Genomic DNA, 26167 nt, shown 5'->3' with positions numbered 1-26167 from the left:
GGAGCTGAGTAACTGCCAGGGCTATTTTTACTCTTACTCAGCAGGCTTCCTTGTCTTTGCTGCTGCTAGATGGGAGAAGGACAGGAGTCTGGTGAGTTGGGGGAAGGGGAAGGGGAAGGGGAACCAGGGCTGGGGGTGGGATCATTGGAAGAAGCAAAGGTAAATGTTCTATCCCTCTCCCACCCCCCTCCTCCACATCACCCGATCTGGAAATAAAAATAATATGTTTCTCTCCAACAACAACAGGATGAGCTGGGATGTATGTCATGTATATAGGTAATTATTAGTATTTATTGTATTGGGGGGGGAGAAATTCCTTTCCAGTGCTATTCATCAGTCTGGAAAAATAAAGAAAGAAAGCAGAACATTTTTTTCCTTCCATCAAAACAGGAAAGAGATGGGGAATGGACTGGGGAGGGGACACAGACACAGCAAGCTGTTGCCAGGGTGAGGAGAGGGCCCCCTTCTACCCTAATCCTGGGGCTGAGGGGTGTTGGCATGTGCAGGGAGGGCTGCACTCTCCCTGTCTCCTGTGCAAATACACATGCGCACAGAGGGAGCAGGTATACATTGGCCCTCACACTTCCCCTTACTCTGAGTTTCTCTCTCATTCATGCACTCAGGGGCAGGCCTCCATCTTCTTGCTCCAGAACGTGTAGAGATGGGGGTGAAGGGTAGATGTGAAAGCGCCTTTGTTATCCCCTCTGTATCAAGATGTGTACATTGCCCCTGGTTCTGTTGTATGCTTTCCCTTTCTTCACCCTCTCTCCTTCATTTAGTCTCGATCAGAGATACCTTATGGCAAGGGAGAAGGAGGTTAATCAGCTCACAAGGGGCAGAGGAAACCCTGGCTTAAGTCGGTGATAGGCAAAGTGGGGATTCCCTGAGGAAGCCTGGCAGTTTATCACAGGCACAGACTCCCTAAGCGGCATCCCTCTCTCTCTCTGCATGCTGTTGTTCTGTGAGGGTTTTATTTAATACCTGAGACCCCAGACACCCCTTCGTTCTCCTAGTTCCTGGAGTTCAGCACAGAGAAAGATGATGCAATTCCTGAACACCTTTTGCTCTGTCCTTCAGTAATTGTATTTATAAATGACAATGCTCCTCACCCTGTCTCTGTCTCCTTCCTTCATTTTCTCTTCCCCTTTCCTTGTTTCTTCCTCCTTTAGATTAAATTCAGCCTTCAGGAAGTGGGTACAACTCCCATGGAAGTCTCTGGGCCAAACGACATAAATAGCAGTGTAAATCACATATTTAGGACCTGATTCTGGGCTCACTTGTATTGGGGTAAACCCAAAGCCAACAGAGTTTAATGGGTATAACACTGATGTGAACTTGGACTTGGCCTCTGGCCTAAACTAATCATAAATCATTATTTAAGGGAGGCCAAATTCATTCTTAGCTGTGGTTTGACTGAAGTTACGGGAGTTACACCAGAGGCGAATCTGTCCATGTGCAATAGTAGTATATGACTGCCTGCTGTTTCCACCCTAGTAACTCTTACCTTAGCAAAGCTTGGTTTGTTATCTTGAACCTAAATTAGGCTGTTTGTGCCCTTTGCTCCCCACCCACCATGTTCGAGTTTTGCCAGTGTCCTCACCTGTACCACGCTAATGAGTAGTACTCCCCTGCAACACCCTCTGCTTTCCCAGGCTGCGCTCCTCAGACAACTCTACCAATGTACCAAAGGCCTGGTCCTGCAGTCTTTGCAGTCCCACTCAGCTCTACTGAGGCACCCACCATCCTGACTTTCAGGCTCTGCTAATACTGTTGTTATTCAGCGACTGATTCTACCATTCAGATTCAGTACTACTCTTCTTTCTCAGCTGAATTTTGCTTTCATTCCTAAAAACTGCTTGAAAAAGTTATTAGGACTCCTACTTTGCACATGTGGGCTAGGTACAGACATTCAGAAAGCCCAAGGCAGAATCAATCTAAGGCATGCAATTTTCTGTAAGCAGTGTAGTTTAGATCAGCAGTGACCAGAACATGCATTTGCCCTTTGTGGTGGGGGTGGAAATCTTAGACCCGGCTCTGCTATTTTTAAACCAGTCTATGCATGGGCAATTGGTGCCCCCCAAGTCTGGGGGGGCAGCAGATCACTGACATGGGGGTGGCGTCCCCTCCAGCAGCCGATCGCTGAGCCAGCGGCAAAACCAGAAGTGCACTTCTGGTTTTGTGGTTGGCACTTCCAGGGGGTGCACAGCCCATCTCATGGGATGCACATGCACCCACATGCACCCCCTATGTACCGCCAATGAGTCTATGTGTACTGAACTTCTGTTACCAGTTTCTGATCACTTATACCGGTAAAAGTGTAATGTCTGCACCTGGCCTCAGTCTCTGGCTAGCAGAGGGGGTTTTTTTGGCCAGTGTTTAAGTTGAAGGGTGAAGAGCCAAGTGATAGGGAATCTCGATTGTCTGCAGACCTGTTAACCTAGCTCCCAATAATAAGACAATGAATGCCATGAGGATAATATAATTATTTACTGGTTAAAGGCAGGGAAAAACTTTTCTAATTAATCCTTCATATTAAGATTTCAGGCTAGGAAACCCCAGGGGGCCTTCAGGTTTGTGGTCTGTGTAATGGGATCCCTTGAGCCATTCTGAGGCTATGACATTGCCTCATCAAGCCATGATGCTGTATGATGATGTTTTGGCTCACTGTCATTATAGCACAACCAAACCTCATCCCTGCTGCCATACAAGAAGCAATGACAATGCAGTAGCAAAACACTGTGAGGTGATGATACAGCAAAATGACATTACCACAGACCTGAAGACCCCATTTCAGAGAGGCACTGAAAGAAAGGACACAGAACCAGCCATAAACATAGCTAGCTTTAGCTTGAGCATAAGCAACTCTGTGGGGCTGAATGATATTGACTTCAGTGGAGTGGTACCCATTAGCATTGAATCTGAATTTGCTCTAATCCTTTTAAAAGATTTTTTTCATAAGAGAAAAATCTTTTTCTGTTTCAAAAACAGAAAGAGTAAAGGAAAAGTGTCTGAAAGCCTACTCACTCTAAATCCTGCTTTGCTCTATTTCCAGCTGGGGTCATAGGTAGATGAGTAGTCAAGTTACAAACATCCTCTTCCTTGTCCACAGGCTTCAATGGGGACTATCTATTTTTTTTCTGATGCTGAGCTTCTAAAAATTGCCCAGCATCATTCACATCAAAATAAATAACTGTATTTCCATCCAAGCACATACGTAATTGAGCCGGAAATAGAAAAGCAGACTCTAACCTCATCCGGCATTTCCCACTGTCACCCAGCAAAACTGCAGGACCCTCTGTACAATAGTTCTGAGCCCCACTCACCTTGACTGATGCATCTCATTGCTGACCAGCTAAAATAACCCTCCCGTACATGTACTGCTCCAGTCCTAAGCAAATAAAGACTGCCAGCAGGGTTTATGGGCTAGGTCCCCAGCTGGGGTAATTCAACCTAACTTGGTTGAAGTCAGTGGAGCTAGTTTAGCGTAGTTGCAGATCTGACTCTATATGGACATGTTGTGATGATGGTTGATGTGGTGTGGCCCAGGCTAAGATGGATCCTGCCCAAAGAATGAAGGGAGCAGAAATGCCAAGTGTTTCTGTGTATGTGAAGATGTGACTGTGTGCGCGAGGATGTAACTAAAGCAATTGGAGTGATTAAGCAGAAGCTTCTTCAAGATCTGCGATAGTTTGGTGAGGTGGAAATGCTTGGGAGACTAACATCAAATAACTGCTTCCTAACACTTCTGTTCGGCAGTTAGAACAGAATCTGCCATCTCAGTGTTGGGGGTGGAGGAGGTGGTTCTTAAACCAATGTCAAGCCTTTTCCCTCCTCCTCCATGCCTGGGGATGGTTCCCCAGTGGTTGTAACTGCATAGCTCTGCTGACTTTAAACCAGCAGAGAGACTGGCTTCTTGATTCAGAATTAAAGCAGCAAAAGCACCTCCCTTTGTCTAGCCTGCCTATGTGACTGTCAGATTTTCTGTGAGTAGTTGCATTTTTATCTGTTGCAGGGAGCAGAGGAGGTGATTGGGTGGTTATTAGAGAGGTGAGCACTGTAGAAATGAGCCTGGCTCTGTTTTTATGTACCCCAGTGTAGCATGAAGGGGATCCAAATCAGGCCCACTGGGTACAAAAAAGCTAAGCTGGGAGGTGTTGTGATGACCACCGAGTCATACTGCATAAGGTTCATCCTGGGCTGGCTGCTGCTTGGGGAGAAGATCCCAGGACACATCAGGAATTGCATTCTAATTCAGTGAATTGAGTTTTAATAATCACAGTTATGTGCATACCATCACTGAAGAAAGCAGAGGCAGTGCCTGTGTGAGCTTTCACTGCACCACCAGGGTCCTGCTTTCTGCTATGTGAAGTGCCTGCACATCCCTTGGGTATTAAAACTGAAATAATCTTTCTGCTGAAGAAATCCCAGCAGAAACAGGCACTTGGCTCAAAACAGGTGCATCTCTGATTTTGCATCAGAGAGAAAAGAGCATGGGGCAGTGTGGGCAGGTCTGTGGGTGATGGACTGTGTATAGCATATGGAAACATATGATGGTTGTATGAGAGGAGGTGACCTTGTATGTCAGTGACAAAACATGGGTGTCTGTGGTTATATGAGTGCAATGAGTTTGCTTATCATTGTGGAGGTGTGTGATCTTTGCACCAGATTAGGTTAACTGAAGGAAAGAGCAAGCTGTTGTGCACATGAAGGCATGTCAGTGTCTGGTTATATGCACAGGAGAGTGTATAGGGGGGGGTGTGTGTCAGTGGAAAAAACACCCTGTGACTGTGCACGATGTGTATATTGCCAACAGCATGTTGTTATGTGCATGAAGAGAACACCTCTGTGGACATGAGAAGGCATGTACAGGTACATTCTCTGACAAGAGATGACTCTGTCTTGAGCTCACCTGTCAGCTAGTCCTCCTACTTGACCCGCTTTTTCTCAGCAAATATCTGCTTGCTTCATTTCCCCTTGGATGTTTATGACTGGGGAGATAATTGTGTGGCAAAATACGTTTTAGTGCTGAGAGCAACACAAATTCTGTTCTAACAACTCCTGAATGTTTCTTTTTGTGCATGTAAAGAGATCAAAGGTATTACAACCATATCTCCCTCCAGAGAAAGCAGGGTGGGGAAAATCACAAGTTAAGCTTAAAAAAGTGCTCAGGCAGCAGTGAAAGTCTTAGTCATGGGCCAAACATGACTTTGCTGGAATACCTCTCTCCTTATTTCTCGCCTCACCAATCCTGAAGGATTTTTCTCTCTCCGTTTCTTATTTGATATTAATTCTGTCTCTACATTCACATTCCCTATGCTTCTTACTGAGGGTCTTTTTCATTTCGGTGAGTTCTGAATTGACTCACTAGAATTTTTTTCCTTGCTCTTTGATACACAGCCAAGAGAGGAGTTACTAACAGTCTCCACCCCTTCTCTTTCTTCTCCTTTAAAAGAAGGAACAGCTGAAAGGGTGGCACCTTATTCTCTCTCTCTCTCTTGCAGACTGAAATAAAGACCCACCAGCTCGCTGCTCACTCTCCTCCCATTTGATTTTACCTTTTTTTTCCTTGTTGCAACAGGGAGCAAGAGACAGCAGCAGCAATCGCTCAGAGCTTGAGACTTATCGAGACTCAACACACACCCAGAGTCCAGCAAAAACATTTGCTCACCTGTCTGCAAAACCAAACCAGAGCTCACATTCAACCAAACTGCCAACCATATTTTGAAAGAAAAGGCACCAAAGACCAGAAGTTTAAACTTAGACAGAAAAAATTATCAACAACAGCATTTCTTTAAAAATAAATATACCAGAAGAAGAAAAAGATTATAGGAAAGAAAGTAAAAATTAAGGAAGAAGACTTTGTTACCTGATTTTGTATAAAACTTTGGGAAAGTTTTCTGTTGGGAGAGGAATTAGTGAATTTGTTTCTGATATTTGGAAAATATGGCAAATCATTTTTACCTTCTTGTTTAAGACTTTTTTTCAAAGAAAAAGGAAACTGAGAAGGAAAAAACAAGCTGGTGGACAACCTGAGAAAAAAGAAATGCAGAAAGATTTCTTTCACTAAGAGGGGATACAGACTGGATGCATACATTTTTGGGGGTCTGCATTCATTTTTTATTTATGCTCTCCTCCTATACTCCTTCTGGTTTACAAGACAGAAAAAAGGACAGACAACTCATACAGAATTATTTTTTTTAGAGGAAAAAGGGGGTTCTTTTTAACCCTTTCCTCCCCACTTCAAGATTGTGGAAAATAACTCGGGGTGTGGAAATGAGAGTGTGCAGAGCCTTCTATGCATGAGGCAAGGCTGGAACTAGATTGTCAGCGGAAACTGATTTCTTGTCAAGTCTCCCCTTCAATGTGTCTGGAACTCTTGGGGATAGGAGTCGGTATGAATTTCGGGGTGCTATTCGTGTGTCTCTGGTACCTGCCTCTCATCAGCACCGAGGTAAGTAAAGACCCATTTTATTCTACAAGGGAGATGAACCCATGTCTAGTAAACTTTAGACCCAGTATTAAGACTACAGAGAGGAGAGAGAGAGAAGGAGAACTCCTTTTGCTTGTTTCTCTGACAGGTTTCAGTGTGTCTGTGGACACTTGTGTGTTTATGATTATTTTAATTTACTTCTCTTGGCTTTTAGGAGGCAAGCAAATATATAAGGGGGAATTTATATTTTGAATAAGCAACACTCTGGCAGGTAAAAGGTAATGGGAGGAGGTGGAAGAACTCAGTGCTGACTCCCCATCCCCACCCATTGTGGACAAGTGGGGCAGTTGCAGCTTTTCAGTCTCTCTGGCATTTATGAGTTTTGCTCTTTAAACCAAATGAACCTGAGTCAGATTGTTTTTCTCTGCAGTGCTTCACCACTGCCCCTTGCCCTTGTAGCTAATGAATTGCTACCTTGACGCTTAGGGCTACCTGCTTGTACCTTCCCGCAGTATCTCCTCCCACCACACCCCAACCAAAAAAATGCAATCCAAGGGAATCTCAGGGTGCATCTGTGCATGCGAGTAGCGGGGAGAAGGATTGCAGATTCTGGGTTTTGCCAGAATTAAAGCAAGGCTGAACCTATCTGGTAGTTTAAGAGGGCACCTCAACGACCTGTTGCGTGGAGGGAGGGGTACTAAAGGCTGAATGAAAGAAGCCTGCAGTATGTCTTGGGAGCTGCTGGAGATGGAGTGAATGAAAGAGCTCTGGTAGCTTGAGATTGATGGTTTCCCCCATGATGGGAGGTCAGGCTGAATGGAAGCTGGGAGCTCCAGGAGTCCTTGCAGTGCAATGCCAGCCCTGGCTGCAGCAATGTGCTCTCCAGCTGGTCTGGGCCACAAGCTGCAGCAACCTCCTCATATCAGTTCTGAACAAATGCCCAAGAGGGAACCAGAAGGGAAGATTGCAGGGATTTGCAGAGACTGGAGAGAGATTTTTTTTTTTTTCTTTTGGAAGGTGGGGTTCTTAAAGGGCCAAAGTCCTTTCTTTTGCTTTCCTAGTTCTATTTTTTTCCAAGAGGTTTGTGTATATAAGCCTGCCCTGTGTACCTGTGGGAGCCGGACTCTGATCTCGCTTGTACCAGTTTTACCCCAGTCTAACTCAGTTGGGACAGACCCTTAACTCTATCTCATAGGAGCAGGGGAAGGGGGCCATCTCCATTCATTTTAACAGCACTAGGTTGACTTACATGAGCTGAGGGTCTGGCTTATTTGCTTTGGTGGAGTTAGTTCTGTCCAGTGTAAGAGGGATGATCAATGTAAGAGGGAAATCAGACCATGCTCATGTCACTGTGTGGGTGGCTTGTGTGTGTCTGCTGTGTGAGCAAGACAGCACCTCTGAAGGGGCAGGATGAAGGGTGGGAGAAAGGCAGCAGGGTGGCTGGAAATGTATAGCTGCAGGGAAGGATCATTAGAAAGGGTCTGTAGGAATCAAGCCGGATCTGTGGTGCCCTTCATTCGGGTGAGCTGGCAGCAGCAAAGCATTTCAGTCTGGGAGAGGCAGGGAAAGGAGGAGGAGCAGGGCTGGAGGAGGACTGACATTCTGTTCCCAGCGTTTATTTCACAGACAACTCAGAACAAGATCCATCAGAGTACAGACATACGCAGCATGCTAAAGTACAACCCTGCTAGTATATCAAAGAGGGTAGAGGCAGAGTGGCAAAGGGCGAGAACTAGGAGAGAGTTAATCTAGAGGTGAGCTTGGCAGAGAGGGAAAGCTGGGAGCTGGGCTGCAGCCAACACAGGTTGTTTTGACCAGGAACCTGTGGAAAGAATTCTTCTTTTGTTCTCCCTGCTCTTATGAGTTGTCCTGCAGATTTCACTGCCCTGCCAGTGTGGGGACACCCCCTGTTCCCTCCACTCCAGTGCCTCACCTACCTAGGAGGAAGGGCTGGCACACTTCGGGCCCCACCCTTTCAACAGCTGCAATGTCTCTCCTTGGAGCCAAACCAAAATAAAACCAAGGGAGAGGAAGGGCTTCCCCAGGGGAGGATCATCTTGGGAAAAAGATATCAGCAATCCATCCAAGATCTCTGCCAGAAGCTAACTGTCTACCTTCTCTCCCTCCCTGAACTGCTGCAGGATTTCCCACCAGAGCACTGTTTCTTTCCCTTTAATGATAGGAATTCAGCCTTGTATGCCTGGTACCTCCTGCACAGAACTGATACAGCTGGAATGGGGGAGAGGTGACAACTATCAGCCTGGGCATTTACATAGCACTTCACATTTTTTAGGAGAATTGCACAAGGCTCAACCAGATAATCCTCATTGCTCCTGGATGAGGTATGGCGAGTGCTGACCTCAGTGTAGCAAGGGAACCAAAGTGCCCAAAGATAAAGGACAAAACCCTGGGTGTTACAATTCCTACCTGGGCACCTCAGTCAAAGTGGTCAGATGTTTAAAGTCAGGGACACCTGCCACCAGAGACCTTCATGGGAGCCGTGGCACAGTCTGCTGTTGAAAACAAGTCCGCTTGTTGAAGTGACTGTGTAAAGCTTTAGGTGCAATTCAGTTTGAAAATTTTGGCACGTGATTTACCCAAAAGCTACAGGGAGTCCAAATTAGGAACAGGTGTTTCCTGCATAGACCTCTCAGCACCAACTTTCTCTAGCAGCACTCAGGAGAAATCCCTTATTCCTTCAAGAAACGTTGAGAATCCGCATCTTTGGGCTATGAGAAGCAAACATTGCAGCTCCTCCTCATCTAACCTCACCAAAAAGAAAAATCCATGACGGAGAATCAATGGGGGGTTTCAAAGAAAGTAGAGACCTAGCTAAAGCTGTCTTGGTTAACACATGGAAAGGGGGGAGTTTGCCTCTGTCACTGTACCAGAGCATCCTGAGAAGGAACAAGATCTTTAGACCATGCCCCTGTCCTGCTGACAGCCCCCATGCAGGTACCCACATTCATGCAGGAATTACAAGCACTCTCTATGCAACTATGCAGGCACCAGGCAGATACTCACCTGTATAAATCAATATATAAATAGCACATGCATGCACCACACATAATTACTGCTATATTTGATTTCAGAGAGAATGCCAGGTGAGCCACTTTGCAGAAATGAATCAAGGCAGCCAGTCTTGCCCTAAAAACATATAAACCAAATTCAGGTGCAACACAACCAGGAAGGGCCTTCAGTACAATAGAAAATAGAAACAGAAGGGGCAGGGGAATGGAAAGGAAGAAGCAGTGTAACAGCACTGCAATTGTGCAGTTATGCAGCAAGGCCCATGCACATCTGGATGGATCTACTGAGTCAGGCTAGACTCCCCATGCTCCATTTAGACACATTCAGGCAAACACATCACCTGGCTCCTGGACCATATACACCCCCACACAGACACACACAATCCAAACCCCTAATAACCCTGAAACTACCCACACAGACAGCTTTGGAGGGAACCGCTCTCAGAAATGGAGTTAGGTGACCAGTTTGGCTGGTGTGTGCATATGGTGAGTGGAGACCAAACCCTTCTTCCCGTTTCAACCCTGGAGCTATTTTTCCTGCCACCTTCCCTTACCCATATAAGATATGGTCCCTGTTTGGGCCTAAGGGGTGTGATGAGGAAGCAAAAGGCCCTTCACATCTTCCACAGGAGCTGCACCCTAGCCCTCCTTGCACCTATGTGTACCCAGTGGGAGGATTAGCAGGGTGAATCCTTCATAGAGAGCAGGGAAATGTGCCTCCCCTAAATATTCCTTCCCTTCTGCATCATCTTTCTCCATTCTTCATTTCAGCCTCTCTCTGCCTGGGTGCAAGGAAGGGGGTGGAGGCAAAGCAGCACAGCTCTTCTATCTTGTGGCTCTGTTTTTTATTGCACAGACCACAAAAGGAAGCAGTCAATGCTGTGGGCTGCTCAGCTGTGTTTGTTTGGGCAGGGGAGAGTATTTCCTTTGTGGGTGGCAAGTGCCTTCCTCGCCCCCTGAACATGAAACATTGTCTGTGCTAGGGGAGGGAGAGGACAGGAGTCAAGTGCCCACTTCCAACAGTCAGTGCCACACACTGCAAGAGCTGTGTTCACACATACACATGCATGTACGTACACATTTGCCTGTGTGCACATGCACACACAAACACACACACTTGGGTGCTGCTTGGCCAACTGTGCAGTTACAACTCATGTATTCCAGCCCCTCTAGGACTGCCTCAGGACACCCCCACCCCGCTCCAGTCAGCCCTCCCGACAGAACTGGCCTCCCCAAACTCATATTCAGGGCAGTCTCCTTGCTCTTTTCCTTGCCTACAGAGATCCCTGGTACCACCCCAACTGACTGGTTGACACTAGGCACTGTCAGAGCAGGATGCGGGACTCCTCATTGCCTTTAGACACAGGAACTGTTTTGTCCACACACCTCCTTCTCTACACTGTTTGGGGAAGGACCCCACAAACACAGGGCTGCACCTAAACTCTAAGAGATCTGAGCTGTAAAGCAGGATCTTTTGGGGCCCTCTGCCTTTCTAATAATCACACTTATTGACAAAACCTGGAGCCCTTTCAGCAGCAGTGAGCACACCATTTAAGCAGGAAGGTAGCTGCCAGTTGGGACAGAAGGATGCTAAACAATCCTCATTTGTGCTGTGGGCCATAATAGTTGCCTTGCAACGTAAAGAGGGGTGGGCTAAAGCAGGCATGGCTTTGCTTTTAAAAGAATCTGCTGCCCGGACATTTTGGATTCAAAGAGCTTAGGAATGGGGAGGGGCAAATTGGTAGTTCTCCTGCTGGCCCTTCTCTAGTTCCTATCTCCAGGACTGAAAGGCCCAAGCCTCTCTGACTGACCCATGCCAGTGTTTCACAGGCTGCATGACTGTTTGGGGCAAACTCGTGGAAAGGGCAAGGCAATGCACGTGTATGTCTATTTCTTGCCATCAGCTGATGCATGGGGCCAGGAGAGAATGACTGTGGCTCTTACACTGTTTCCAACACTATTGATTCTCATTGGGCTGATGGGAAAGTCATTTTTTTACTTTGTCCAGAGGCTGGTAATCATTGGGAGGGGTGGGGACTGTCTGGTTCCTCTTCATTTTGGGGGATGGGTGGGTGTGGCTGGCACTGGTGGTTAGAACTGCGCAAAGATCTGATGGGAGGTTGTAGGGAACAGGACCTATATTTCTGCCCCCACGTGGTACGGACTCTGAGGAAGAAGGGAAAGGTTTCCCCTGACACCCGAGGAGGCAGGAATGGTTGCTGGGAGCTGAGCTGCAGGATTCCTAATATGTCTGCCATAACTGGATCTGGCAGTGAAGGAGTTGAATGATTTACTCAGACAGGGAGCAATGGGCTCTGGGGTTAATTCAGCACACAAGGCTCCTGGCAGGCACTGCTGGGGCTCAAGCCTTACTCACAGTGTCTCCCTTCCATGTCCCACTGGGAACTTGAGAGGGAAGGAGGAAACTCATGTTGTACCTTGCTTGCTCCACCCTTCACAGGCTCACGGCATCCCAGTGGCTAATACCCTGCCCCTGATCCTCTCAGCAATGAGATGCCCAGGAGTGATCCTTTTCAACAGTGAGATGCCCAGGAGTGTCACAACCTGTCCACCTTCCCAGGAAGAAGCACGTGAACTCGGTGCCTTCCTGTACATTCCTGCCCCAAACTGCCTTTTTCCCCCTGTTCCTGGCACTGGCATGGTACTAGTTGGATACAAAGAACCACAAGCTAAAAAGGAGTGGAGCAGCCCTTATCCTGGGAGTGTCCTTGGCTCCCTTCTCTGAGCCCCCAGGGCCCTTCTCTTTCCCACCCAGTTTCACAATCTCCACTCCCTTGTGCCATGTGTTTTGCTACCAGCTTGGAAGGAATGAGCCAGACTGTGCTGAGACTGAGCAACTTTGTCTGCACAATGCACATGGTTACAGGGAATCACTGCAGAGTGGTGCAGCATGCTCCCTTCTCTGCCCTTGCAGGGAGAGATCGCAGTGTTTTTTGGCACTCCCAGCTCCTGATGGCCCAGGGAAAAACCCTGGGAAAGGAGCCTGAGACTTCTACATGGTAATGCATATATCTAACCCTAGGGCAGTGAACTGGTTTCCTTAGCATTCCCTCTTCCCTCCACACCCCTATATGAGCTGGCTGTATGCTAGATTACCCAATTTCTATGGACAGGTTTACACATACAGTGGAAAGAGAGAGCCACAGCAACTTCATGCATTCAGCTTTTACAGAGGTATTTTGATGTTTTAGTCTTAAGGACAAAAATAGAGAGGGGGCTGCAGGTCACGATGGAAGGGTCTGTGTGGGGATCTGATGCTGCAATAATGGTAGGAAAGTAGGGCAACACTGATCTGATCTGTATATGACATTGAGAGAGCTGCTTGTGGATTAGTTTGCACAGCCAAGGCTGCTGATATTTGAAAGCAGGGAGGCAAAACTGATACACACGCATACACACACACACAGACGTGCTGAGAATCTACCAGCACATAATGATCATGCTGTAGCTGACTCAAAATAGGGCCAGCAAAGCCTCTGTGGCGGACTGCCTTGAGCACGTGCTTCCTGAGGACTGAGATCATGGGACGGTGTTAAGCCACCAAAAGAATGTGTGTGCATAGGTGAGTGTGCGCAATACCTGTGTGCGCCCACCTGCATGTATCTAGGGTAGGTGGCTATGCAAGCAATGTGGAATGTGGGGAAGGCAGGACCTTGGCGTGAGGGCAGAGGGAGGGACAAACTTGCTCTGCTAGGAATTGTGCCTCACGATGGCATGAGGCCAGGCCTCAGGCACTTGTCAGGCAACCAGGACTCCATCAAGGCAAGAGTTTCCTTTGATCTACCGCACAGTTAACCTGCTCTAGACGAATAACCTGACCCCAACAGGAATGGTATATCAGGAAAGGCCCCTGCTGCTCTGGTTGGCTGGCAGGGAGGTCCCACCCCTGTAGTGGTACTCCACCCTTCTCCCAGCTATATCATGGGATCAGGTGGATGTGTTTACCGCTAGCTCTTGCACTGTGCACCTTTCCAGGTGAGCCTCCAGGGATGTCCCTCTGTAACTCGTGTGTGTGATTTGCTATGTTTTGTATTGCTTGCATAGCCACTTGCCCTAGATATGTACAGATGGGCTCACATAGGCATTGCCCATGCACACTGATGACCATGAACTTCCCCAGACCTGGCCCTGGGGACCAAGGGACCCTTGCGCAGCTGCTGAGGTGAGATTCTTCATCTCACAAGACCAGTTTAGCTCTCTGGCAAAGCTAACAAGCTCCCCAGTCTAGGTGTACAGTCTTTCAGAGCCCAGAGTCTGTGAATGTCACAGTCCAGGCATGTTGTCCTCACAGATTGAATGGCCTCAGAGACACAGGGAGAGAATAATGAGCTTTGCAGCCTCAGCACACAGACATGTTTCAGTCAAACTGATAGCATCTGCGACAAGAAAAACTTGGCACCTAAAATTTCTTCTGCGAGCAGGGAGTGGAGCTAATTCCTATTATCTGAGGCCTGCTTTTGCAACCTTGCTGCAGAGCACTGATCCATAAATGATCCTACAGCTTTCTCTCTTCCTCCTTCCCAGCTATCTAGGTCATATCTCTCCTCTCGTCATTAGTTCCACCAAAGTCGCCTAGTCTGGTAACACCTGCCTGCTCACCCCAGCAACCACCAGAGTTTAAAATAAAGCTCCATTTCCTACACGTATTAAGTGTCAGGAAGGACCAGCGTCTTCTGTACTGTGCAGCATTCATACAGAAGTGCATTTCTTGACAGGTGCAAACATTAACAAAGGTCTTGTTCCATTTATCAGGTCTGATCTCAGCGCAGAGCTACGTGGACTTGCAAACATTTTCCAGTATAAACTCCTCTGCATGTGATAAAAGGGATGCAGGGGTGCTGGAGGAGGGTGACAGAGCCCGCCATCTCCGGGTCACTGCTTCTGATCCAGCCCCAGCTTGGTAGTTGTCAGAAGTCATCCTCCTTCAGTGATCCTTGAGTCACATGAATTTAGGGCTATTCAATTATGCTTCAAGTGAGTTAGAGAGTCAGATCTGAGGCCCATGAATAATAAAAAGTGGATGCCAGAGGAGGGGGATATTGCATTGCCATTGCCTAGGCTGTTTCTGCTTGCTGGATAAACAGAGGACTCAGTGTCTAAGGCTATCATTCCCAGCACTAAATTGAAGTGAAACATTACACCCCGAAAGCAGCTGTGAAAAGCATAACCTTACTAAGCGAGTGTTCACCACAGACCAGCCACATGCATCTTACTGATGACCCATAAAACACTGCATTAAAAAACCCTATGTTTCAGAAATGCATGAGCCTAATGCTCCTCTCAGTTACAGCAATTCAGCCTCTGGGATGTGTCCCAGGGCTGGGGCTGAGATGCCACCCACTGCATAGCAGCCTGATTAACCCAGCTGAAAGAGCAACTTTTCCACACATGAGTAAACTTGAATAAAGACAGCTTGGAGCTAAGCAAACAGGTGGCTAGTACTTTTCTCTGTTTCTTTTCCTATTATTGCAAGATTGTCTTTTACTAAGGGCTTCCTCTCCTGCACCTCTCCTTTGTGCAGTCACGGGATAACACCAGACCTGGTGTGAGTGGATGAGATTTCATTGAGATCAATGGAGCTGTATTCATCCACAGCCAGTCTGAATTTGATCTGTAATTTAGGGTTCATAACGTCAGTATTCAAAGTCTCTGGTATTGGTATCTGATACTTATGATACAGTCTTGTGTATTCATCAGAATAATTTGTTTATGACATCACAACTCCATGCCTATGACATGATGTGGAATTCGCGACTTCATTGAAGGTTCAAGTAGAAATAGGAAGTTGGGCTGAAAAGGAAGAATCAATTTTTCTTTCCTCAGTGTTTTTTTTTTAACTATACACAAATTGCATATGTAATTGGCCGATATGATTACAAAATAACATACCCACAGACCATCTGATAGCTCCTGTGAGTGAGTTTCATAACAGAGAGGAATATTGGGAAAGTTTCCTCTGACAGCAGAAGAAGATCTTTTAAAATGCCAGTACTGCATGTACCAGGGCTGCCGGCCACCTGGGGAAGCCATATAATCTCTGTCTTTATAGTGAAACTTTTCTGACTTGTTTGCAAAGTATGTAGGGTTCCCTGGGGTGTAATCCTACAGCTCAGCAGTTCTCATACTTTTTCATTCTGTAGGCCAGTCTGCATGCGTGTATGATTGCTTGTGTGAGGGAGAAACAGGGAGAGTTTGCCTCAGACTATCCCACCTCTTGGATTTTAAGTCCCACACTTTCACAGTAGCATTTCTCTCTCTCACACAGGCTCCCTCCCACCTTCCCCTTCACCCTTATAACTAGAACTGTTTGTACAGCACTAGCAGGTTGGACCTGTATAACCCTTGTTTCCTGTTTTATGTGTTGTCTGATAGGGGGACCCCATTCCTGAAGAACTTTACAAGATGCTGAGTGACAGGTCGGTGCGTACCATCAGCGACCTCCAACATGCCCTGCAGATAGACTCCGTAGGTAAATCTCCTCTACACCAAACACTCCTTTCACAACACCCACAATGTGGGGGGGGTATCCCTTCTTTTTCTGGCATGAACAATAGAAAGGCTCCAAGTGTGGGAAACTTTTAATCTCCAGGTGCTTGATCTATTGAAGTGCGCTGCAAAATTCATTCATAATAGGTCTGGGGAAGTTTAAATAGACCTGGGCAAGGAACATGGTGCTGGAGAACAACCCAGATAAGCTCCCAAGCTAAGAGACACACAGAGAGGTGGTTCAGCTGCAACAGGCTTAGATTAGGAAATGGAGAAGCAGTTGAGAAAATGAGTAGTACATGAATGGATGCAAAGAGGAGCAGGTGAATGAAGGAAGTGGCTCATGGTGAGATGTGCAAGCAGATGGACAGGCTAGTCCACAGGTAAAAAGATGCTCAAGGGAGTGGATGGGAGGTGACCAGGTGAGTAGCTAGGATTTGTCTATGAGGTAATGGGGTTATAGGCTTGGGCATGAGTGACCTGGTCCATAGGTACAGTATATAAAGTGGGAACAGGCAGGTGCTTGCACCAGTTCAGAGACAGCCTCTTTTCAGGGTCCACAGAGAGGGGAGGAAGAATGTTACGTTGTCAGGGGCACCAACGTGCCAGTGGTTGGTGGCCCTTCTTTATCACATGCCCTGGGCCAAGGTCTGGATGTGGTGGTGCCTGGGGGACACTCAGCCAGGGCTGGAGTCACCCTGCACTAGCAGAAGAGAGTAGAGAGACTGGCACGTGTGGGAATGGGAGCACGTGCCACCGCCGCCGGGCTAGGTCAGGAATTTATTTATAAACGGTCTCTTCAGAGTGAATTCCATTCTATTCTAACCTCTGCTCCCGCCCGTCCTCCCCCCGCCCCCCCTCGCCTTCTTTCTGGTGTTTTGTCTGTTTGTAGCTTTGTAATCCTTGCCGAGACACTATCTACGGGGGAACAGAATTTCCTGCTTTTGTTTCCTATGCCAGTCGCACCACTGGCGTGTTCTCAAAAGCATTCCCGCTCCCTTTCAAAATGGGCTGGGAGGTGGGGGGGGGACGCGAGAGGGAGGGCACCAGCTGTGTTCTGCTATTGTTTCCCTTAGAAAGAGGCGACGAGGTCCCCCCCAGTTCTCCTCTGAGTCCACGAGCCACACAATGGTGAGGCTTCCAAAATTAGCCGTGCTGGCTTTTCCAAGGCTGGGTCCCCTACCCCCGTCAGCAAAAGTTGAATTGGCCTATCAAGGAGAAGGACACCCTGGAGGGAGAAGCGGGGGGAGGAGGGGGACAAGGAGGGGAAAACTCACTTTTCAATAGAAGATTTGTTTCAAGTCAACAGTGTTGCTATTTCTTTTTTTCTCATCAACTTAACCTTTACGCAAAAGGCAGCCCCCACCCTGGCCCGATAACATTCCAGAGCGTGTGGCATGGCGGGGTGGGGGCAGAGGGACAGAAAAGACACGTGCAGCCTGTCATGCCACGAAGCGTAAGGAAGAGGCACAGCTCTATCCCAGTGGCTACAGGCTCTTCTGGCAAAGCGAAATGGGATTCTCTCCAGGGACCAGGCTGGCTTGGGGGCAGGTTATGGAGCCTGCCAAAGCCAGGTCACTGGTTTGATCCCAGTTAGGAAAAACTGGATGATACAGGGAATCCTGTAAGGCTACAAGCTGATCCCCAGTAAGTAGTGAGCCACTGTTTTCAGTATTCGTGGGCCTGGTGACATTAGCCTGATTGAGGTGCCACTAGAGCAGTGGCCCGACGGTCACCACTGGTGCCCTCCTTGACTGTCCCCACAGAGCGGCTATGAGCTGAATAGGGACCAAATCTCCCCTCTTGCCCTTCTACAATGACTTTTTCAGGGGCCACAGAAAGGATCCTGGAGGGGGTGTGATGGGCCTCTCTTGCTTTGCTGTTGCATCTGTCACTTCAGTCAATCTTGCACTTTCACTGGCCCTGAACTCCCTTTAATAAAATAGCTCCCTTGATGCTGACATCCATTCTGCTTCCTACTGCAGCTAAACCAGGTCACAGAAGGAAAGGGCTGCAGCTGGGCGGGAACTGTCTCTGAGCACAGCCATTGTCCAGGGCTTAGGAGAGGCTGCGGACCCGTGTCCTCCACGGGATTATGGGAATGTCTCTGTTCAGGCACTTCCTGTGGGAAAAGCAGCAGGGTGGGGGTGCAAGGAGTTGGGCTAAATGCTATCAGCCCTCCACTCCCATCATCTGCCAAACTGTCCCCAGTGCCCTGTGGTTTAACTTACAGTAGCAGAAGGGAAGAGTTATTTTTAACTCAGTTTCTTTTTCTGTTCTCCTGCCAAAAAGTTGACTGTGGCTCAGATTGAGGCTAGTAGGGTGGGAATGAGAAAGCAAACCACCCCCTGCAGCTTGCTCCAAGCACCAGGGCCCTGTGGCCCTGGACAAACATCTACCTTTGTCCATGGGCCTCAGTCCAGACCTGCAATCCTTCCTGCGGGTCCATGACATCAGCTGATTCACCAGAGCCTTCCTCACAACATCCCTCCACTCCTGCAGCCCTATTCCAAACAGCTCTCTGCTAAAGCCCATCTCTTAACCCAGGTTAGCTTCTGATTCTCCAGGCCCCATCTCTCTTAACAAGATGGGCCTGTTGTTTTGAATGGCTTGGAATGAAGTTACAAATAAAGTTAGAGCCTCCTGCCCTTGTTGCACTTGTGACTAGAGCTGGGGGTTGACCCTTAACTTCCAGGTGTGATGTGCTAGTAGACTGAATGGACCAGTGAATTGTCTGACTCCTCCACCCCTGTGCTGGTGGGTCCCTGAGCCACTGCTTCCCCTTTTATCTCTACCTTGCATTACTTTGCTTTGTCTTTCTCTTGCAGAACAGGAGGATGGTCCTAGCTTGGACCTGAACTCAACCCAAACCCAACTTGGTCATGACCCTGTCCCCCTGTCCCGAGAGAGACGAAGTGTGGGTGAGTGTAACTTCTGTGCAGGAGTTTTCCGCATGAGTCAGAGATAATCTGCACAATACACATCGTAGGGGCAGATGTTTGTGGGCTTATTTTTGCTTGACCATGACAGAATGCCTGTGAGGCTAGATGCATATACACTGAGTTTAGCAAATGTAGGGTCCTTTGGTACAGCTAGACAGGTGCAAGTGAGAGGGCAGACAGCAGGGAGCAGGCATTTGCAGCCTGCTTCCTAATGCCCTCCTTTGTTTCCAACCTCGTGACCCAGTGCTGGAAATGCCCAAGCCCTTTTTTCATGACTGCAAGGAAGCAGGCACTGGATTTGCCAGGGTAGATGTAGCCTTATGTCTAACGCTGTGTCTCTGATGGGTGTGACATTGTCCTAAACACAATGAGAGGCGGTTCTGCCTTGTCAAATCTTCAGACTGGCTGAAATCCTTCAACAGAATAGAAGGAAAATGGACCTGGGCTGGTGTCCTCACAATTGGCCTTTTGCACTTTGGCATTCCCAGACCTGTCCTCTGGCTCCATCTGGGTCCAGCAGGGCCTGGGAGTGCTGTGGAGGCAGGGTCTTCAGCCTCAGGAGTGGAGGAGGAGATAGAAACATCACACATCGCTCTGTAGGCCTGGCTCATAAAGCAGTGACATCAGCTATCTCCAGAGAAGTGCCTGGTCCCATCCTTTCTAAGCCAAGATGTTAGCTGAAGAAAGCATTACTTGTTGTGCACTCTCAGCATGCTTGACTCTATATTACCCACAGAGGGAAACAGTGCAGGGCACTGAATGGGTGGATGGTGGGAAAAAAATAAACATCTCTGTAGCTGCGGGACAGCGTAAGCCTTTCTCTTACCACCTAGAGGGGCTGCACTGGGTCTCTGGTTGCTACAAAGCCTATTTAATTGTTTTTCACTTGGGTTGCTCTAGATGCCCTAGCCGCTGCTGAGCCAGCTGTCCTTGCTGAGTGCAAGACGCGGACAGCGGTGTTTGAGATCTCCCGGAGCATGGTGGATTCCACCAATGCCAACTTTGTGGTGTGGCCACCCTGTGTGGAGGTGCAGCGGTGCTCGGGGTGCTGCAACAACCGCAACGTGCAGTGTCGCCCCACGCGGGTCCGTGTGCGACACATCCAGGTACGTCCCAAGCCCTCTGCCCGCTCCCTTATCTTGGCTTGCTCTTCTACTAAATACACGGCCCATCTAAGGGGACTGCCTGTTACCATGAAAATGCATTGTCCATGGTGCTGGCCTCACCATCCCTCACTCAGCTTGTGTCTCAGTCCTGACATATGCACTGAAACAGCCCCTCCTCTCGTAGCCCCTCTGTGATCCTCCTCTCCAGTCCTGCTACAGTCACGTACTGGCTGACCTCTTGCTCTAATCCTGCTAGCTTTTCAGTTCATAGCAAGCTCCTCCATGCTTCCTCCCCAGACAGCTAGTTTAAAAATATAATCACTCCCATGCAAATCCTCTGCCTGGTGTGTGAGGACCTCCCCCAGGGCCCAGGCAGGCAGCAGGTGGGGGGACGGAAGGGGGGGGCACTCATACAGTCAGCTGCAGCAGGAAATGCCTTTCTCAGGAAAGCCTCACTGAATAAGAGACATAAGAGAGTGGAGGCAAAAGTGGGACTTGTTTTTTGTGGAAAAAGCAAATAGGAGGTCAGTTGTCAGCCAGAAAAAGTGACCTGGAAATGGTTCCTCTGAGGACAGAGGTCTTTGTATTGTTTGGCTGGAAATGTTTGTCTAGTGAGCAGCGTGTGGTCTGAAGCGTGTGGAGTGGGCTTTCAAAGAAAGATAAACAGTCGAGATTTGATCAGTGGTTGAGTGATGTTGCTGAGGGCAGTGCCTTTAAAGGAATTCAGTCTCAGACTTGAAGCAGCGATAGCATTTATAGCCAGTGGACAGCCCTCCACAGGCAATGTGGTCTTGTAAGATAAGATAAGCAGCAACAGGGCTGGTCAGTACTTGAATAAGAGACCACCAAGGAAAACATAGGGACTGTACCAGGACATGATGGTAGTGATGCAAGAAGAGGCTCTTCCCTCTGAGTCAGGGCTGAAAGATGCCTCTCAGGAGTGTTGTGCTGCCAAAATGCTTTTGCATGAGAGTTAATTCTGAGGTTCCTACCATGGTTAATCATCAAAGATCCTGAGTCAAATTCAGCCATGGTGCTATCAAAGTCACTAGAGTTGCATCTGGTTGTACCAGGTCTTAAGTCCTCCTTTCTTTGTGTGAGGGAAGTATCCTCCCAGAATCACTTTTTAGTTCATGGCATTCTGATACCCCTACAGCTTACTCTGTCAAAGCCAACAGACACAGGCTTAGTCTGAATTTCTTATCCAAGTTGCACGGTAGTTCTGTGCACTACTAAGTGGTCATGTCCAACACTAGAAGCAGCTGTATGTTAGGTAAAACTGATGCAGTGATTTTCTGTGCACGAGGCCAAATTCAGACCTCCCTGATTTAAGTTCACAGCACACTGCTGGTATCAATGGAAGCTTCATCAAACTGTACCGAGTCTGAATTCAGTACATTGCCAGTAAAGTGTTTGTGAACCCTGTAGGAAGAGGTCTAAAGACAGGTTAGACAAACATTGGTTTGGGATGATTTAGATGAGCCCTTGAGCAGGGGGTTGAACTTGATCTGTGGAGCTCAGACCTTTAGAGCAGGAGGCCAGGTGGCTTGCAACCCAGCTACACTGCTGGCTACCACTCTTCTGGAAAGAGAGTGAGGTAGGAGGTGGCTGCTAATGTCAGGGTGGGGGGGAATGGGGGCTGGAGAGGAAGAAAGGAAAAGAATGGAGCAGGGAGGGTTGCGGAGGGGGTCAACAGCATGGTGAAGTTCAGGGAAGGAGACACATTGGACTTGCCATTGATCCCCATGCTACAGACCAGATTCAGTCACTTTAAGGATGGATCTGGCTCATAAGCCCTAGGTTGAGCACCACTGGACTAGATCATCTCCTGTGGTCCCTTCCAGCCCTGTTTTCCTCTGATGCTAAGAATGTCAATAGAAATGCAAGATATTATTCATATGTACAGAGTGCTTGAGTTTCTTTATATTCTTTCCCAATAGGTAAACAAGATTGAATTTGTCCAGAAGAAGCCAAACTTTAAAAAAGTCATTGTGCCATTGGAGGACCATGTGGACTGTCGCTGTGAGGCACTGTCATCCCGGCCCTCCAGTCACAGTTGGCCCAAGCTACGTGAATACAAACGTAAGCAGGGAATGAAGAGAGGCTAGGAAGAGGGGGGCCCTCAGCTCCAATGAACTGACTCAGATCAACTGAAGGCCTTGGTCAGAGCATGTGCCTGCGTGTTATGGGCAAAAATGGAGGGAAGTGAAAGAGTGGCCAGAGGAGAGAAACATACAGAGAGGGTAGTGAAAAGAAAACACTGGGGAAGAGGGAAAGAACAGAGGGATGGGGCTGTGGAGGAGTGAGAAAATCTGGTGAAGAGAAGGAAGAACAGAGAGGAAAAAGAGGGTCTTCAATTCTCCGATGGTAAAGCTAGCTATTGATGATGGCTGGGGGAAAAAGTATTTCCAACAGACACAGCTGCCACTCATGGCCTGTCCACTCTGACCTCTGATTTGGCAGATGGGTTATTGACAATCACTACAGCTCCTGTGTCAGCAAGGCAACGAGCACGCCGGCTGCAAGCACAAAAGAGGAAACATCGGAAGTTCAAGCATGTCCCTGATAAGAAAGTGCTGAAAGAAATCCTCACAGCATAGAGGTGCTGGCAGGGGAGAGAGTGCAAAGCAGGTGAGAGCAACAGCTATTGCCAGTGAAAGCTTGCAAGGTGCTCCCAGACAGTGGCGATAGGTAGGGGGTGCACGGGGGTGCACATGCACCCTTAAAAGCGCCAGTGCACCCCCTGATCAGCTGCGCTCACTGCTTAGGTGATGGGCAAGTGGGAGGAGGTGGGAGCGCCGGTGGCCCCTCCCCACCCCACATGCAAGCCAATTGTTGAAGCCACTCCTGGGACCAGCTGCAGTGATTGGCTGGCGCTTGCTCCCAGAAGTGGACGCAGCCACTCCCAGAAGTGGCTGCAGTGATCACAGTGATCGGCCATTGTGGGATTGCCCACGGGGGACCTCCGGCCCCCCTCTCTACCCGGTTGGCAGGATTGCCCATGGGGGGACCCCACATCGCCCATGATCACAGTGGCTTTTTCTTGTTGTGGAAAACTCTCCCGTGTGCATGTACACGCGCACACACACACACACACACACACACACACACACTCACCTCTGTTCATGTAACCTCAGTTCCTTCCCAGAGTGCTTGCTGCTGTGTCCATGCCGGGGCTCACACTCAGCTCTGCGCATGCACCTCACTCTGCGTCTCCTATTAGTAGATGGCAGGACAGAGATGCTCAGGAGTACTAAACCGTGCAGTTCAGCGGTTCTCAACCTTTTTAGACATCAGGCACCCCTCACTAGACTGAAAGCACCCCACAGTTACTCTTATGAATTGAGTGGCAACCCATTTCAAAAGCTAATTGCTTTATTACAGTGGTTTCCTCCTTGCAGAGGGACCAGGTAGTGGGGCAGGAGTAGCAGTTAGGCAGGGAGAGCCTGAGCCTACCCTTATCTACTTATCTACTCACGCCTTATTTATCCCCTCACACTTTTTGAGGCCCCTCTTCAAAGGATCTCAAGGCACCCCAGGGTGTCCTGGCACCCTGGTTGAGAATCACTTGTGTAGTCTGACAAAGTAACAGGGCTGGGCTAAAACAAAGTAAATTTATCCTATGGCCTGTTTAGTATGCTTGAACTCTAGCAGGCAGAGGTGAGACGCCGCACTTTGCCCTGGAGTCCCTGCTTCACACCATCACCTTGCTACCAGCCTGACATCCAGACTGTGTCCCCTGTATGATTCCTCTCCTTGGAGATCACATTAGTTGTTTCTCTTGTGGAGCTAGCTCTGATTCCCTTTGCATACTGAGCCTGCACTGACAGTAAAGAGCTAGCATCCATTTTGTGCTCTGTGCTGAGGGCTTCCTTTTTTTTCCCTAGATTTATTTTTTATTTTTTGGTTAAAATGGCAGAAGGACATGCGCACAGCAGTGTTCTGGCCTGCATCACCATGTTAGTGGGAAGTCTGAGAGCGTAACAAAGGTCAAAAAATATGGAAAGGAGAACTGGTATCTCTGTAAATTTGATTGACATCCTCTCAGTCCTAGGGGCCTCATTCTTCTTCTGCTGGCCCCAGAGAACCTGGGCTCTCTCACAGGTCTCTCACAGAAATGGGGTGTAGGACTGTGCACAGGACTGGGAGCAGGGAGCCTTCTAATCTAAAAGGAAGTTGTGTTTCCTAGTGGATAGAGCCCCGAGTCTGGGACTCAGGAGACTTGTTTTCTATTTCCAGCTTTGATATGGGCCTGCTGAGCAACTTTGATTAAGTCACTTCTCGCAACGCCTCAGTGTCCTTACATATAAAATGGGATGGATAATGGTCCTGCCTTCTTCTGTAAATTGCTTTGAGATCTTCTGGTGAAAAATGATGGCAAATACCTGCGTAGTGTGATTATTATTTCTGCTTTCAGCACTAAGACTGCCCTGGTCTAAGTCAGAAACTCCTCTGGACACTAGGCAGACACAGATCCAAAAGCAAAAGTGGTGTAAAGCTATTTTTGCTCTAGTGCCAACCTTGCTGTGGCTGTGGCTGTGGCTGTGGCTGTGCTGGAGAAAAGCAGAGGATGTCAGTGGATTAGTCTCTAGGGCTTTTAGGGGACTAGCAGATGGAGATGGATGCTTTAGTCTTATACAACGTCTGGTTTTGTTTCATTTCCAGGTTTATTTAATATATTTGCTGTATTGCCCCCATGGGGTCCTCAGAGCGATAACTTTTCCTCTTCGTCCGTCTGCCTCGGTGCCTGACTTGGACAACAAATGGTGCTTGCCTTTTCTTCTTGGACCTTCTCCCACCAAAGTCTCCCCTCAGCTTCCCTCTTTTCGTATATTAACAATGTTTTAAAATTTTCCAAGAAAGAAAACAAAACATTAAAAAAAACCCACAAGAAGCCACAAGCAACTGGGATAAGACAAGGCCTTCCCTGCTGCAGAAGACAGGATGGGAAATAGGAAAGAGAAAAATGGGTCCAATTTCCTTTTTTGGGGGGGGAAGGGATCAGTTGGGGGGGTGAAGAAGTGAGGAGAATTGTCTTCCTTTTCCTTCTCAATTCTGTTACGGGCAAAGGGCTCGGACTGAGGTCAATCATTGCAATGGACGTGTTTCAAAGCAGACGGATCTCAGATGAAGAGCAATCACCAATGATGGAAAATGCACTAAGGATTTTTACTGGCACATCTGGACAGATTTCTTTCCTTTTTTTGTTTGTTTGTTTTTTTACATATGTGTGTGTATATATTTTATTTTAAAAAACCACTAAAACATACAACATCTCGGGGAACAGAACAAATGAATGCAGAGCGCAGTTACCACACTCACCCCAGCCGCTGCAGACTGGAGGGCATTTGGAACAGTGAAAAGATGAGGACAGCAGGCCAGAACCATTCTCCAGCGCTCCCCACCAGCCCCTGACAAAGGCTATCATTTTGGCACACAGCTGTTAGCTATTGAGGGTTGACTTTCCAGTCTTGGACTTGGGTTATTGTTTTTTAATTAACTTCGTATGTGTGTGTATATATGTGCGTATAGATACCTATATATTCATATATACATACATACACATCTATACGTGCGGGTTTTTAAATGGGTTTGTTCCACAGTGGGAGGAGCCTGCAGGCAAGCTTGTATGTGTTTTTCTGTGTCGGTATGTCTGTGTGTGTATGTCTCTGTGTGTGTGTGTGAGCAGTGATCTAATTCCTCTGCTATCCCTAGCTCAGTCTTTTTTCCCCTTTGCTTTTCCCTCTGGTTCACAACTGCCCTCCAGGATGCAGAGTGACAACATCATTGACCAATGCACATGTGAGCTTGTAAGCATTACTTCATCTGGATAAACTATGGTTGGCTGATCCAGGATCCTGAGGGCAGCATTATAATACTCAAGATGGTTCTGAGAGCAGTTTAACCCTTTTGTGGATGCACTGTCCTTCCGTTTCTTTCTCTCATTTCACCCATTCCCTGCCCACACATCTGTTTGCAAACACATGCAACAGGGTTTTTTTTTCCACATGTATTCAAGCCCTGCCCAGTTTTTAAATAACTGTAGAACCAAGGAACCTATTGGAAAACTAAAAGTCATGGGGGAAGGAGGGCAAATGGGAGAGAGTAAACCTCTAAATTTGCAAAAGTGATTAAAAACAGAAATAATCCCTT

The 26167-nt window shown here is 47.9% G+C and overlaps 1 protein-coding gene across 2 annotated transcripts; it reads left to right on the top strand.

The window, feature by feature from the left end:
• PDGFB (platelet derived growth factor subunit B) lies at positions 1-26167 on the top strand. Of its 2 annotated transcripts, XM_019544948.1 has the most exons (8): positions 1-91; positions 5579-6451; positions 15853-15949; positions 18795-18887; positions 19809-20014; positions 21955-22096; positions 22478-22645; positions 24680-26167. In XM_019544948.1, the coding sequence occupies exons 2-7, from the start codon at positions 6296-6298 to the stop codon at positions 22612-22614; spliced, it is 831 nt and encodes a 276-aa protein (XP_019400493.1). In that variant the 5' UTR covers positions 1-91; positions 5579-6295; the 3' UTR covers positions 22615-22645; positions 24680-26167. The 2 variants fall into 2 exon arrangements, with proteins under 2 accessions (XP_019400493.1, XP_019400492.1); XM_019544947.1 differs by lacking the exon at positions 1-91 and having other exon boundaries at positions 5469-6451.

The sequence above is a fragment of the Crocodylus porosus genome, unplaced genomic scaffold, assembly GCF_001723895.1.
Source record: "Crocodylus porosus isolate Cpor-Errol unplaced genomic scaffold, CroPor_comp1, whole genome shotgun sequence".
Lineage (NCBI taxonomy): Eukaryota > Metazoa > Chordata > Crocodylia > Crocodylidae > Crocodylus > Crocodylus porosus.
The sequence above is the reverse complement of the archived record's forward strand: the minus strand, read 5'-3'. Positions and strand labels throughout refer to the sequence as shown.